This window comes from Hylaeus anthracinus, unplaced genomic scaffold (genome assembly GCF_026225885.1).
Source record: "Hylaeus anthracinus isolate JK02 unplaced genomic scaffold, UHH_iyHylAnth1.0_haploid 5, whole genome shotgun sequence".
Classification (NCBI taxonomy): domain Eukaryota; kingdom Metazoa; phylum Arthropoda; class Insecta; order Hymenoptera; family Colletidae; genus Hylaeus; species Hylaeus anthracinus.
The window spans coordinates 5,899,732-5,915,329 of NW_026535322.1; the positions used below are offsets into that span (position 1 = coordinate 5,899,732).

A 15,598-nucleotide genomic window follows, 5' to 3' on the forward strand; every position below is an offset into this window, starting at 1 on the left:
AATAATAATAATAATAATAATAATAATAATAATAATAATAATAATAACAACAACTCTTTAATGATATTTTTGATATTCTTGTCATTTATATTATCTGCATGGCACAATGAATTATTATTTATGATATAAATATAATGATTATGTATGATTATGTATGTAAATAAATTGTAAAAAGATACATTAAAGCATAAGTTATTTCCATACATTTAAAACAAGAATTGTATTATTTTGTACTTAAGAAATTGTTATATGAAAATATAAGAAAGTACATGTACATAAAAATTTATATAGTATATATATGATACATATTAGCAATAATAAAATTATACTTACATTCAATGAATGTAGTGGTAGTACTTTGCAAAATTGGTTGTAAGTTAACATAGATCTAACATCTGTAGCAAATATAAAACTAATGTCTTTTAATGAATTAGATGTAACACAGATTGTATCAAAGACTGAAGACTAAATAATACATGTATCGGTACTACAAAAAGCACAATATAACTTTAATTACTTTTAGTATGGGTTATAAAATGTTCTCTCATCATTAATGCATTTATATAAACGAGAATCAGTCTCTTTTTTTGTAGTGTATGAATAACAAGTATTGTTTATAGATGTTTGTACATGCCTCGTGTATACAAATTTGTTGACATATGTAATAAATATGAATTATAATTTCAATGGAAATTATAACTCAGACCAAAATATTATATATGTGAAACCAGTACATGGATGTAATTTTGATTATTTACCTTGTATATCTACTTTTTAAAAATTAAATTTTCATATTTTAATCACGTGTCTAAACTAGTGCTTTAAATTATCTTTCAATTCACTAGTATCCTCTAAATACGATATTATGAATGCAGTAATGATATATAACATGAACCAAGTGTTTAAAATAGGAATGTAATAAATTTTTCAATAAAAAGGGTCAAAAGAAACAAAAATTTTTTGCTAATGTACAATTTTCTGTTGTAGTATGGTGATATACAAACATGTATAACACTATGCATTTAAGTTACATGTACATACCTATATACTCAAGTCATACAATCATTATCGAAGTCAATCTTAATTAGATAAGAAAATATTCACACAATAAACATTTAATTATTATATGAAAAGATAAATTTTCTACCATTAAAGCACTAGTCTGGATAGGTTGATTAATTATGTATGAGTATTTAAATAATTATTTCTCTGTAAAAAAGAAGTTGCTTATATATTTACACAAGTGCACGATTTCTACAATAATGCTGTATTATATACCATGAAAATCGTAGCACACTCTATAGTCTTTTAACAGTCTATATATTCATTATGATGCACAATTAAAATCATTAGTTTTGATACAATGAATTGCATTTTTTTAAAACATTTGTCCTATCACAGCAAGCGACCGCACTGCAGATTGTACATTATTCACATGAATATGATGAGCAACTGCATGGTGATGTTCGTCTACAACCATTTCACCATATTGAGCTCGACAACGCTTTTGATGTGCAAACAAACTACCACTGTGACTATATGCGGCGCCACATGTTTTACATACATATGGCTTTTCACCAGAATGTGTGTATGTATGTTCTTTTAAAGTACTAAGTCTCTTGAACGCTTTACCACATGTTTTACAGAGATAATTTGCTTCACCCGTATGTCTAGTCAAATGTCGTCTAAAAGCTGAACTTACAGCAAATGCTGCACTACAGACATGACAAACAAATGGTTTGTCACCTGTATGAATCCTAATATGGTTAGCCAAACTGGTTGTTGTAGTAAATCCACTATTGCAAGTTTTACACACGTGTGGTTTTACGCCGGTATGAGTTCTCATATGATACGTGAGAGAAGAATTACTTGGATATACTTTACTACATATGTGACACAAATATTCTCTGGGAATCTTTTCTTTCGGTTTATGCGTCCTTTGATGAAGAACAAGACGAGCTTGACTAGCGCAAACTTTCCTACAAATTTCACATGAAACTGGTTCAGGTTTTGGCTTATGCATTGATACATGACGACGAAGACCTTTTTTTGTTGCCATGACTTTATCACAATGTTGACATTTGTATTCACCAGAACCATCCTCGTCACTTTCTTCTTTTTTAACGCTTTCGTTCTCTTGCAGAGCATTCCTTGTAGTATCTGGGAAAGAGTCATCATCAGAATCGAAGAATTTATTATCATCTACTAAATTATCTAACAATCCGTGACCATGTTTTTCTGCATGTTTTTTTAATGTATCAGGTCTAAAGAACCATTTTTTACACACGGTACAGGAATACTTTTTATCTCCATGTACAAGAGAATGTCTTTTTAGATTTTTTAAACTAGAACAATGTTGACTACAAACATCACATTTGTACAATTCAGGTGCATTTTCAAATTCATCGATTTCGTTCATAGTACCACTTTCATCATCTGTATCATCTTCAAGTTTCATTTCTTTTTTTGGTTCTTTGTTATCCTTCTGTTCGTCTGTATTGATTTGTTTAATCATGTTGTTTAATTTTTCTGTATGGGATTTCAAATGACGTGCAAAGCCTTGAGGTTTAGAGAATGATGCATGACATAATTTACATGCAAGAGGTTTTGCTGCATGAATCTTTTTATGATTTTCCATATTCTCCTGCTTGTAGAACATTTTTAAGCAGATATCGCATTTATATTTTTTTTCGTGAACGAGTGAATGCTTTTTCAAACCTTTTTGTGTACCATAAAATTTTGAACATACTTTGCATTTAAATTTTGATTTATCAGAGTCTTGACTATCACTACCTGGGTCATAATAATTATCATCCATTTCATCTTCGCTGTAAGCTTTAGCCGTCACTGATTTCATTTTCCTGGTAGATGTACGTTTTTGTGGAGTCTTCTCTTCTTCTGTAATGTTATCATTTAGTATACTTTCATCGAGAAACTCATCTTCTTGTTTTTTGTCTGTTTCTTTTGTATTCTGATTAATATCTTGATTTTCTTCTAGTTTATCTTGTGTATCTATAGTTTCTGAAATACAATCGCTATTTCCTTGTGTTGGAGAAGTTTGGCTTATGTTATTCTCTGAGATGCAAGGTTCTTTTTCAGTTTCCTTAGATCCTTCAAATTCCATGGAACATATGAAAAGTTTATCATCTTGCATGTCAATCGTTTCAGTGCTTAAGCTGGTTTCATCTCTCGAATATGAGTTACTTTGTACATATTCTTGAGAATTTGATGCTACTTGCTGTTCTTCTTTTACAAAATAGTCCCCTTCGTTGACTTGTTTTTTTGGTAATGCTGTTTTTGTTTTCAATTCTATTTGCTTGTTTTTGTCCTAAAATATTGAAGAAAATATATACATATGTATGCTCTAAAAATATTAATTCAATTTGAAATGATTTCATATTTTTTAATGCAAACTTTTTATAAATAAATAAGATAATAAATGAAGCTCTTTTTTTATTCTAATGCTTTTTCTTCTTCTAAGTGTTTATAAACCCTCTGATTTATACAATATAAAGCATTAGTGAAACATGTTATACTTACCATGGTAGTCGTCTTCGTTGGTTTATTATAATACATTCGTAACTTGGCGTCAGAATGTTGACATTGTTGTCTAAATTCATGAGCAACGCTTGCTTTATAAATGCAAATATCACAAATTAACGAAGGTAATCCATCCTGTTCGTGAATTTCTATCGACCCACAAACTTGTATCTTTTGTGGAAGACCCGAAAAGTCACTTACTTCTTGATCTCCACAAAAAATAGGAGATAAATTAGTACCCTCTGTAAGGCAAATTCTGCATATTCTGTCCATATTAAATGGCAAATCAAAGTATCCTGTCATTGCTTACTGAAAGTAAGAAATAATTTATCTGTTGTATACTTCCTGTAAATAATCAATATAAAACATGTTACACGACATTTTCACCAACAAGTAATTATTTTGATAAAAATATCAAAACTTTTTATTTTTCTGACAAAAAAGAAAAATATACATTTTATGACATAAACATTGAATTTTTAAAAAATTCGAACCTATGTATGCGCAGTGCACATTTAGACATTCTATCTTGTACACACATCAGTAACAATATCATATTTAATACATTACTATTAGTGAAAATAAAAATGTGTTACAAGAAAATTTATGAAAGTATTATTCATGTTTGTGGCAAAGTACGTTTTCAGATGCGTCAGTACAGTCGGTAATATGTACGTAATGAAAAATTCGGATTCACATACGAGCTAAAAATCATGTTATTCTAAAAATACTTATTTTTTTTTTAACGCAAATAAAAAAAGATTAATGTACAAAAATGGGAGGTTCTCAACCTTCGGATCTTTTGTGCACCACGAAAACATGCCACGATGTGAGACAATGTCTTAGCAGTGATGCCCAGACGAATTAGAGTGAAGCTTCTTTGAAAAGTCTATATTTCTCGAATTTTTACGATGCACAGTTTCCATGAAATTTTTACCGTATGCCAAGGAACAATGTCACACGTTTCATTGTTGATTCTATGTTTGTCGTTTCTGCGAAACCGTTCTACGAGAAAAATTTAACACTTCTCTACCCTTTTGTTCAATGGCTTCTCTAGATATCCGTTAAAACCTACTACGAAAGTTGAGAGCAATCTGAAACGAATTCGCAAAACAAGCGTATAGTGGACTTGCGAAACGAAAACTATTGGATGGGTCAATACAAAGAAAAGCCGAGTATCACGTAGCCGAACACTTTGATAATTGCTACTATACGCAACGATTTTGTTTCGTGTATTAGAATACAACCGCACAATATAAGAAGTTAGATGTGGCCTATAATAAGAGGCGTAACAAGATATACAGGGTGTCTCGCACAAAATAACCTGCTTAATAATTGTCTCTTTAAGTTGTGACGACACGAGAAAATATTTCATACATTACTCGATATTTCAAGAAAAATTTTCTACTGAATTTTATTGTTTTCTGAAATTTTACAATTTTAGGATAAATTAGAAATACAAATTTTCAATTGTTTTGATAGAGTAAAGATTAAAAGTAAAGAAAAAAGATAAAAGAGTAAAGATTACATTTTAAAATTATATATAATATACTATAATCCTGAAATACATTCAGGATGATTCAGGAATCAATTATTCTAAATTCTATATAACTATGGTATATAAATGTATATTGGTGTATATTTCGTCCAATGGTAACTGTTTCTGCCTTTTAGGTAAATAACACTACTTGATACATCTGGTGACTTTATTTATGATTAGAAGACTGCGGCACCTATCATCAAACGTTCTAAGACGGAAAAATAAATTTCAATTGGAAGATCAAACCTCTTTTTTCTCTCGTTTTCTTTCATCCCATTTTAAAATATACAGTGAAAAGTCAGTTATGCTTTAAAGTATTGGATGCAAAAGCTTCATGCGTCTACTAACAAAAAAAATAAAAATAAATTTGTATAATATATGTATTAGTTAATGTATTGATATTAGCTACTGAATAGTACATGAGCTATTGAATAGTCTCCAGTTTTCATTTAAATCCTAAACTAAAATCTTCACACAAGTACATGTATTTCACGTGTAGCACTACTGTTAAATACTTCACACGATATATTTAAACCTTAAATAGAATTTGTTAACGAGTGAAATCCATTAATATATGTAAGTCCCATAAATTATAACAAACGTATAAATTATACAGGAAAAGTTAAATTATAATATATACATAAGAAATGCCGAAAAGCGAAAACAATATTTCTGCCATCTCAGCCATTCTGATATTTATTTTTGGATAACTTATTCTTTAATATTTTTTATTTCCTTTAAATTAAAACTACGTCTAAAATCTAATTCGAATGGATTCGTTTGTAAATGTGTTGCTGATTTTCATTACATTTTGGTTGAGAGTTTTATAATAAATAAAAGGGTTCGTGACAGTGCGCAGGTTTTGGATAGCAACATGATCTAGAAGGAAATTACTGATTGTAAATCGTAACGTTTGCTACAACTAAAAGTGTACATATAAGAGTATATTGACGCAGTTATATTGTAATTTTCTTGCTACGGACATGGAAGTAGTTAGGAGTGTATGGAAAAAGCCTCTTTTAATATATAAGGTTGGAGTACAAGCGTCTTTGAGAAATAGGTACATGGTGAGATTGATATAACCTAAACTTCATTGTATACTTTGTACTAAAACTAATACGAGAAGGTAAAATATCGGCCTCGTAGAAATATGTTTGGATTATAATTCGTGTCCACCTTTATCTAAATGTAAATATAAAATTACCTGTATAATATTCGTTGGCACTGCAATTTATTGTAAACATTATACCGGTATTTTATCGTTTTTTTAATGCATTGATAGTTTATACACAAAATAATTTGATACAATATTCATTAATATAAAATTATGCATTTTTTTTTAGTATTTATTGATGCTATATAATTTACATGTACATAGATATAATTTTATTTAGGAGAGAGGTATTCTACATTCTGCATGTTAATTGTCTTTTGACTGAATTAACAAGATTTGTTAATGTTGTATATTTGACTTTTAATATTTTTAATGCTTTTATGTATGGAATACAAATTTAATATTAGGATTGATTATTGTGTAAAAGTTTGTGGTCAATGGAAAGTCTGATACTTATTTGATCATGCTGAATAGAAACAAAAATAGTATTCCTGTACTTCTTTTACAAAATAAGTCCTGTCTTTATTAATCTTATATATTTTAAATCAACTTCTTTTTAATTATATTGCAGTAGCAGTTCTATATCCAAAGTAACAACAAAAAAGGCTCCTTCTGCGAGAGATGAAGACTCAAGAATAACAAATACTGACATAGATGTGAATTTGCAAGATGATGTAACATTTAATGCCCTTGTTTCAACCGAAGAATTACTGGCACAGATAGGATTGGCAAGAGAATTTGCTAGTGACAGTAAAATTGAGCATCCCTATGTTGATAAATTAAAAAGAGTACAAATGATTCTATTTGATTTAAGCCATGCTATATCGAAATCAATGCCTGGGGAAAGTAAGACATTTGAAAGCAAACATATTAGTGATTTGGAAGAATGGATATCAGAGTATTCCACTCAACTACCACCCCAGGAAACATATATTATTCCGGTAACAACAACATATTATCCTTTTTATATTACTAAACATATCTGTATTTCATTTTATGTGTTTATAATAGGGAGGTGGTAAAGCTTGTTCTACTCTACATTCAGCAAAAGCAATATGCAAACGTGTAGAAAGAAATGTTGCATCATTGGTTCAAGATGGTTTACTAAATAAAGAAGCACAAGTTTATTTAAATAAATTACAAAATTTTCTGTTAACAACATCACGTATTGCAGCCAAGTGTGATCAACGCACTGAAAATATATATATTCCTAGAGCAGAACTTACTGAAAACAAGTAACTTGAACGTTTTTGAAACAAACGCATAGAGTAACGTGTTCTAATTACTGTTTATTAATAATATGAACGGTAAATGTTATATAATGAAAGTTTACAATAACGTTATTGTATTATATATATTTTCAAAATATAAGTAGGTTGTAAATATTTTTTAATCAAGTTACAAGTGTCAGTTACTGGTTATATTGTTGTATTATTATATAAAAAATGTACATAGCAATTATGCAATGTATCAAGTAGTTGATATTTAAGAATTTTTAATAAATTCTAATATTATGGTACAGTTTTTGACTATGACATGGACATTTTATATTTCCTTATGTATTGTTATTTTATTATTGTTTAGGTTAGCATTAGTAAGATTAATTTTATTAAATACTCGTACAATTTTATTGAAGTATAGTTGGATATTTATTTAAATAATTTACTTTAATAAGTTTTATAAATAATATTTAATAATACTACTTTTGTACAAATTAAACCTTGAGTAGATCGAACCTTAATGTTGTATATTGAATTTTCATCAAACATATATACAATATACAAGAAAATATGCAAGAGAAGGATTGTAAATGAATGTATAGTTAAATAAAGCAAAACAAGATAAAAGTTATGACACTGAATTGTATTGAGATTTATAATGGTATAACAATGTTTGGTTAGGTCTATAATTTATTCCAAACATCCATCTCCTTCAACAATTTCCTTCAAATTCAGCAATTCTAATAGTCCAGAACCTTTTGTTTCAGATCGTACCAATTCAGTTATTTCTCTGTAGTGGCCAGGATCAATCAAACAGATTATGTTTAGCGTACCATTATCCCATTCCTCTGTTTCTATCGTTGCTATTAGCTTAACAATTTTATCTCTTAACTTCCTGGCCTCTTTGCCTGAAACCAAGACTCTAAGTCTCATTTGAGCCCGCTCTAATGGCATTACAACTTTTAATTGTGGAATAACATCCAAGGCTTGTTGCTTTGCATTGCGGTTTGGCTTTACAGAAAAATGCACGTCTTTCATAGCTTTTTCTATCATTGTTACTGTATATGGACGTTTTGTTTCTGGATTTACACATTTGTCAGCAACAGTTGTTGCAATGTCTTTAAGCATAGAATCTAATGCAGAATGCCTTTCCTTATCTGAAACTTGTAGCTCTCCCTTTGTAAGGATTTCTTTACAAATTTCTGTTTGGTTATCCATGCCAAAAGCCTTTATGAGATCTTCCTTTTTTGCTACTTGACCTTTTGAAACATTTGTAAACACTGTATGTGTCTGTAGAACCTCGTCGAGATCTTTTTCTCTGAAATACAATTATCAACAAGTTGTCATTATTAATAAATTATAAAAGCAGCATAAAACTTATAGGTTAGTTGTCAAAAATGTACTGTCAAAAGCAATTCCTTATTTCGATCAACCGTCAAAGACTTACAATTTGTTTCTCCATGAGATTACTTTGTTTCTGTAACAAGCGATCTCGAATCGTTTTCCTGATTTTTTCATACGAACCACAGCAACATTGGTTAATCGTATTTGATTCGTTGGCGTGAAAATTTTCGACATTTTTAATATCACAGAAATCCAACGTTTAATGTATTAATAACAAATTAAGTGCCCGTGCCAAAATTATAACTCGTTCAGTTTAAATAGATTTATCTTACGTATTTTACACACTTTCTTGCAAATTCTAAAAGTTGTACGCAGTTGTACGTAAATATCTTCCATGCGATTTAAAACACTCGATTCATAATCGAATCGTCGTAACATCGATAAAATTGAAACGTTTCATAATACACATAAACGTGCATATAAATTCAGAGTACTTCATGTCTACGACACCAACGATCATGTCTTTTGTAATTGATGCATTTCATTAATATGAATAGCAGTGATATGTATTATACATATGACAATTTTAATATAAAACATTCTTTATTTTTACATAATTTTTAATTGAAGTTCAGTGAAAACAACGCGTGAATGTCTATTAATGTAACTCAGAATTATAAAACTGTGAAAAAGTTGGAAGAAAAGAAAAGTATGTATTTACATATACTGTATTAGATCTATTAGGGATGCCAACAACTTTTTACGTTTAGTGCAAAAACAGTCGTAAATAAATACGACGTAGTGATTTCTTTTAAATCATGCAAATAAACGTAGATCAGAAATTTCTTTTTTTTCCGTACGTTTCTTACGGTATGTAAGTTTTATTACGTTAATTGAGAAATTAATATCGAAAAAATGGTAGTTAGACGTAATCGTGCGATAAGTAGAATCGCGGGATGCGCACGCTATGGGTGCGCGCATGCGCAGTTCACCCGTTACATTAGACTGTATCAAACATGGCCGCCGCGAGCGTGATGCCATTAGAAGTGCGTGAAAAATGATCGTTTTTTCGTGGTTTAAACGACACGGTCGTTTGTACGTCTATGCATAGTGGCAGTGAGTGTTATCTCCAGCATTTTGAGGACGTGGGAGGCCATTATCATGGCGTTGGTCACCGTGCAACGTTCTCCTAGTGTATCCAATTCCCCACAGAGTTCGGTGAGTTACCTCGCTTTGTACAACTTTGTTGATATGTGCTGTCAGTTTCTATCAGGAACGCGTCATTTCGAAAATTGCTTTCGTTACTGTCTAAAATATCGTATTCGCAACACGTTGCGGAGTCTTCAGTTTTTCGTTCGAACAGCCTCTCCTTATTTGGCGGTGTATTGACACTCGAGCGAAAAAGGAAATCGAGAAAATTCAGTTCTCTGTCCCGTGTTCTTTGTGACAGCGAGTCAAGAAAGCTTGCGTTGTGGAAAAACCAGGGTCATAAAATAAACAAAGACTTGCTTTGACGTTTCCCTCCTACGAACTGTGGTCCACGATTCGAAACGAAGCTGCACGAGTCTCGGTCAATCGTCATTTCGGTATAATTCGTACAAAAGAAACACATTTTTATATTTTACAATTAGTTATCATTCGAAGAACTTTGAACAATTTACCACACGAGATGATTTGTTCTCTGCACGGGTTACGACTTACAACCATAACCTGTATCTTGTTGAACTTTCGATTACACACTTTTTGTAGGAGCGGTTGCGTTTTTTCACACGTCGAGAATTTCGTTGCTCGTTTATTACGAAAAATTGTTTCGCTAAGAACGAAGTTTGTTTATTTGATCTATGCCAAATTAAAGTTGGAACGTGGTATTTATTAATATTAAAACAGCTTAAATTAATCGTAGCAATAGATGTAATTTCAGTACTTTGGAAAAATAGTTATTGTGTTGAGTTATTGATGAAAATGTTTAGGTATTTTACTTTATTCGTTGACACGATGTTGTTTAACACGTTCACTGGCAGACTAATACTCTTGAGAAAATTTCTACTGTGATTAAACTTTGTTTACAGACTATTGGAAACTGCGTAATGAAACATTTATTGTGGTGTGTTTAGTTTTGTAACTTCGTCAAAGTTCAAGTATTTTATTTGAATTCATTTTCTGTGACACTTAACTTTCAGAGTTAATTTTCGTAATTTTTCAGTGAAAAGCACTGTCACTGTAATTGTCCATTTCGCTAAGAAAACGGTCTCAGTTTCTGTATGGAAATTCGTTCATAGTGAGACTGATCGTGAACCTCGCGAAAAAGAGACGATCCCATGTCGTTTTCGTCGAAATTAAAGCTTCAAGAGTTAGAGAACGCGAACTCCCGCGTTTTTATCATTTTCGTCGCGCTTCCTTTCTTCGAGGATTCACCGTTCCCTAATAAAGGTCGTCATGGTAGTGATACGAACTATTGTTCGTGAAAATTCACACGGATTCATCGAACGTAATAATCTGCGGCGTCGCGACGCTAGCAGTCTCCGTAGGTCTCACGCTTCTCGTCACGATGGTTGAGTGGTGAAACAGAGTCGAAAAAGAGAGCGAAAGGAACACGTGGATTCCACTATACATATGTATCTCTGCTCTCCGTGAATTAGAACCGTGACGAGTGCGTTTTCTCTAACGACAGCGGCGCGGGCGTACCCAATTGTGGCACGTTGGAGGGAAGATATAAAAACTACAATCAAGTTCTACAATGTATCGGGATAGAATCTTAGTATCACGATGCGATATCGACTCGCGACACGACAAAACATTCAAACACGCGTTTTAATGGAACTATTCACAGCTTCGTGACGTTGGCATCCCCAAATGCAAATTTTGATAAAAATAAAATTGCATTCGTTTGTCCACGATTTGTCCACGTTTGTCCAACCACAATCGACCTTTACGCGATACCGATTAAGATACGTCGTTGCGATGAAGGATTCCAAGGTATGACTAACTCCTGAAACTCGTTGAACAAGGGAGCCAAAAGAGGGTTGGCGTTTCCCAGCGTGCATTTTAAATGCACTGAATGTTCCGCGGTCTATGAAGTGCACTCGCCGTCGGAAAGGGTAGCTGCATTTTTCTAGCTTATCCAGAGAGGGTGGATTCGATGGGGAATACTATTGATTGTGAGAGCCCGTTTCCTTCGTGGATTGTACGATCGTACAAAATCTTAGATGGGAAGATCCGAAACTCGGGAATCTAACAAATTTTGAACTTATAGTAGGGGGAACGAGGAATGACCCCGATCATTTTTTTCTTTTTAATGTTTCGCATATTACGAGTGTAAGAAACTGTCATAATTCAAAGACAACAGACAACATATCGTAGAGAAAATGAAATCGCGATACAAAATAGAAAACGAATGAATAATCAATAAATTACTAACACAAACATAACTGACAACTATAAAACGTATAAACATACCTAGTGGTTTTAAATATTAACATTCATCCAACATTCACATTACAACATATTACACAAGGTACTTAAAGATAAAATTCTGGAACATTTGTTTACGTAATAAACAACCAATACAATCAAAAACATTCTTGCATGTAAGAATGCAATGTCTCTTTTTTTCTTTTGGAAAATACAATGGATTAATCTTTAGTTAGTCTATGATAACTTCTTACTGCTTTTACACTTTTCAATTAAATTCATTGTATTAGGTTGTCCGGAAAGTTTCTTTCGCTAGTTTCACCCAATTATTTGATGTGGTCGTGTTTCTATAAACAGACAATCTAATTTCATAGATATTCATGTTGTAACAGTAATGGAGCAAAATGAATCGTGCACAATTCAGTGATGTAACATAAAACGTAAACTATTGTGCATGTATTACTTATTAACACGTTGGTCGCCACGTCAGCCAGAAATAGGTGACAGGATTTTCCATTAAGGAACTGAAAATATTAATTTCAAAGGTGAGACAATGATGAAAATGAATCTGGACAGGATTCGTGAATTTAACGACGTTAAAAAAATTAAATACTGCGACAGATATTAAATTATCTGATGTTCAATTGTATGGAGACAACATTTTAACATTATAGAAATTTTAAGGAGTTTTAGCTTGGCAGCCAACGTGTTAATAAAGGGAAAGAAACTTTTGGGACAACCTAATATATGGCAACGATATGAAACTGTTCATTCGGACAACAAGTCGGTGCTACTCGACTTCGCTATAATCGTATTACTTACAACAAAGTTATTTGCGCCACGTAATATGTTCATTTGAACCAAATAACTTTTGTAAAAACGGCTCGTATCACTAATTCGTCTGTATTTTACGTTTCTCTCTTGGATCTTCGCCGACATTTCGTACATCGAGCGGCAGCTTTTGAGTTTTAACGACGAATACGAAGGTATCGCACAACGACCGTGATAGGCAAGTGGCACTTGAAAGCACAACGCGTAAAATCGTTTAACAAAGGCAGCCTTAACAGGTGCTAAGCTGCCGGCGTTCGGGCTTTTTTTTTTTCACTGTGCACACTCGAGTATACACCGGACTCGTGTAAGTACACGTGTAGCTTCACTCAGCCACGTCGTTCCTCCACGGAAAAACTGGAAACGATGTATTCCAACGATGCTTGAACTGGCTATCATCGTTTTGTTTATTTCGTTTGGTCCGCAAGCGGTGGAATCTTTCTTAATTTTATTATTTCTACATCATTGTCGTTCGATCACCTCACGCTTTAAAAACATTCTTGTGTTCTTTCTTTTCTTTCTATGCAAATTAATAACCGCGAACTGAAAGAACGTATAGCGTTTGTGTACTGATTATGGTTATTGTTGTTTTCAGGACTCTGGTGCTGGTGCGCCGACGGACGATGATGATGCGGCGAGGACCTGTAAAAGGTAGGTCTTCGTTGGAAGCAAGAATTTAAAGCTACCGAGGCAGCAAAGAAAATATTATATTCGGTAGCTTTAAACTCTTGCTTACAGAGCTACTCCTACATGAAAAAATAAGTCGGAAATGTAGAATACGAACTTTTCATGCGAGGCATTGTTTTGGAGAAAATCGACTTTGAATTTCCGCCGTGTACGGGTGCGGCGCTTGATCGTGTCTCGTTATAAGGGATCTCACTGTAGATTAGTGTAGATCATTGTCTCGATTTATGTCTCGAAGTTATGTTGATGAACACTTCCAATGGGACGGAAACGTTTCCTTACCTATTATCTTACTGTCCGACTTTTAGCGCTAAACACTATCTATATAGAAACTTTCGTTAGGTGTGTTATTACGTGTTCCTAATTTTACGTTAGGATAAGAACAAACTTACCGCGTTACAAACAAACTGTTGTGTAACAAGATATCAAAGAAAAATGTGGTTGATGCATGTGCGCGTCAATGCGCACTGTAGGGTTAAGTGGTCCTCGCATCCTCCCGATTTAACGCGCATGGATCTTTAATTCTAGGAAAAATTGAAATAGCCAAAGTATACTGCGAAATACAAACAACCAGAGAAGATACGGAGGAGCGAATAAGAATAGTCTGTCTGGAGGTTGTCCGTTATATTTTCCATCTAATTGCATTTTTTACGGTCCCGGTGATTGGAAATCTAGTAGACAGTATTCACAATTATTCTCGAGATGTAATTTTAGAACAGGAAACTATTGCTTAATCGAAAAGACGAGTATCTTACTTGGGAATAACTCTCGTCGTCTCGGCTTCCTTCTTCTGGCAAATAATTCAATTAAACTAGCTCTTCGGATCGAAGAAAGTCCCGTGCGAACTTCCTCGAGCCTCTGGGATGTAAACATTCACTAATTTGCAGGAAGTCGGAGCTAGCGACTCTTTCCTTGCCTTAATCGTTCGACTTTCTACACTGGTGCTTGCGTAATCTGTTAAATCGCGGCGACGTAATCGAACGACCCTCTTGCAGAAACAGGAAGACCTCCGGAAATTAACATTTCTCTCTTCGGGAAGAGTAACACGCTTTCACAGATTCGAAATTGTCTTATCGCGGCTTTCAGACGCGTGGAAATAATAGATATGCAAAGTTATCGATGAAACTTGGTCCATGTTTGTTTTAGTCGAATCTAATTTTTGAACAAACAACATGCAGAATAGATTTCTATCGTTTTACTGTTTCTGATTTCACGGTAATTGTTGATAGCTACGTTCTCGGTAGTGTATTTTAGTCAGTGATTTTTTAGTTTATGGCACTCTTCAGGGGTCATTCGCCTTCAACTCGCGGAGTAGCAGCAGCAGCTGCTACACTCTCCACCGTACTCTCCGTTTATCGCCCACTTGTCAATGGGCTCGGTAATGAGACGCACAAAACACTCGCGATTTATGCTCCTATCGTGGATGTCGATTTTTCCCGTTGATCGGTTCAAAAGGTCGCGCGCGTTTCCTGTCGACGATATGCCAGCGAAATCGTTGGTATTTAATCGGTACACAGCAATAATGATAATTTAAGGAGAATTAAAGACTTTTCGCGAATATACGGACGTTTTACACCGTGTCTCATTTATTAACATTTTTGACACCACGTCTGCGACTAACGATAGAGTTTCGTCAATGGATACACCGCAAATATTTAAATATCTGCAAAAATTAATTACTCTTATTTCCTGAAATTGGAAACGTGGATTTTTACACGAGAAATCAACGAGATAACAAATTGCGCATTAGTCGGTTATTTAATTGAACTGATTTATTCCCATGTAAAATCAAAATAAAATGTAAATGAGACCCAAAAAATATCAATCCATCGATGAAATAATAAATATATAAAAGTAGCAGGAAATAGAAAGGTTTAGCGCCTTCTATTTACACGTAAAAATTAAAAACACGTAGTA

General features: G+C 33.0%; 4 protein-coding genes across 9 annotated transcripts in view; 2 read left to right on the top strand and 2 right to left on the bottom strand.

Moving 5' to 3' along the window:
• Positions 1-32: 32 nt before the first annotated feature.
• LOC128895717 (zinc finger protein 345-like) lies at positions 33-4,902 on the bottom strand. 6 transcript variants are annotated; one of them, XM_054158564.1, is made up of 3 exons: positions 4,478-4,902; positions 3,541-3,849; positions 33-3,328 (listed from the first exon to the last, which is right to left on the bottom strand). In XM_054158564.1, the coding sequence occupies exons 2-3, from the start codon at positions 3,841-3,843 to the stop codon at positions 1,379-1,381; spliced, it is 2,253 nt and encodes a 750-aa protein (XP_054014539.1). In that variant the 5' UTR covers positions 3,844-3,849; positions 4,478-4,902; the 3' UTR covers positions 33-1,378. The 6 variants fall into 6 exon arrangements, with proteins under 6 accessions (XP_054014539.1, XP_054014536.1, XP_054014537.1 ...); XM_054158561.1 differs by having other exon boundaries at positions 3,541-3,885; XM_054158562.1 differs by having other exon boundaries at positions 4,332-4,902.
• A 353-nt stretch (positions 4,903-5,255) lies between these two features.
• Positions 5,256-7,726, top strand: LOC128895725 (corrinoid adenosyltransferase MMAB-like). The gene is made up of 4 exons (XM_054158580.1): positions 5,256-5,656; positions 5,933-6,140; positions 6,766-7,135; positions 7,206-7,726. Exons 2-4 carry the CDS (start codon positions 6,064-6,066, stop codon positions 7,431-7,433), a joined length of 675 nt encoding a protein of 224 aa, XP_054014555.1. The 5' UTR covers positions 5,256-5,656; positions 5,933-6,063; the 3' UTR covers positions 7,434-7,726.
• Positions 7,727-8,036: 310 nt separating this feature from the next.
• Positions 8,037-9,154, bottom strand: LOC128895724 (ribosome maturation protein SBDS). The gene is made up of 2 exons (XM_054158579.1): positions 8,862-9,154; positions 8,037-8,732 (listed from the first exon to the last, which is right to left on the bottom strand). Exons 1-2 carry the CDS (start codon positions 8,990-8,992, stop codon positions 8,105-8,107), a joined length of 759 nt encoding a protein of 252 aa, XP_054014554.1. The 5' UTR covers positions 8,993-9,154; the 3' UTR covers positions 8,037-8,104.
• Positions 9,155-9,472: 318 nt separating this feature from the next.
• Positions 9,473-15,598, top strand: part of LOC128895716 (protein phosphatase Slingshot) — a 56,736-nt gene continuing 50,610 nt past the window's right edge. The window contains exons 1-2 of the mRNA XM_054158555.1: positions 9,473-9,976; positions 13,593-13,648. Coding sequence (XP_054014530.1) covers positions 9,920-9,976; positions 13,593-13,648 — 113 coding nt within the window. The 5' untranslated portion in view covers positions 9,473-9,919. The remainder of the gene's footprint in view (positions 9,977-13,592; positions 13,649-15,598) is intronic.

Coding starts and splice junctions, on each gene's coding strand:
- LOC128895717 (XM_054158564.1), bottom strand. CDS start 3,843: ATGACAGGATACTTTGATTTGCCATTTAATATGGACAGAATATGCAGA. Junction 3,329..3,540: donor CAACGAAGACGACTACCATG/GTAAGTATAACA, acceptor TCAATATTTTAG/GACAAAAACAAGCAAATAGA.
- LOC128895725 (XM_054158580.1), top strand. CDS start 6,064: ATGGAAGTAGTTAGGAGTGTATGGAAAAAGCCTCTTTTAATATATAAG. Junction 6,141..6,765: donor CAAGCGTCTTTGAGAAATAG/GTACATGGTGAG, acceptor ATTATATTGCAG/TAGCAGTTCTATATCCAAAG. Junction 7,136..7,205: donor AGGAAACATATATTATTCCG/GTAACAACAACA, acceptor TGTTTATAATAG/GGAGGTGGTAAAGCTTGTTC.
- LOC128895724 (XM_054158579.1), bottom strand. CDS start 8,992: ATGTCGAAAATTTTCACGCCAACGAATCAAATACGATTAACCAATGTT. Junction 8,733..8,861: donor ATCTCATGGAGAAACAAATT/GTAAGTCTTTGA, acceptor ATTGTATTTCAG/AGAAAAAGATCTCGACGAGG.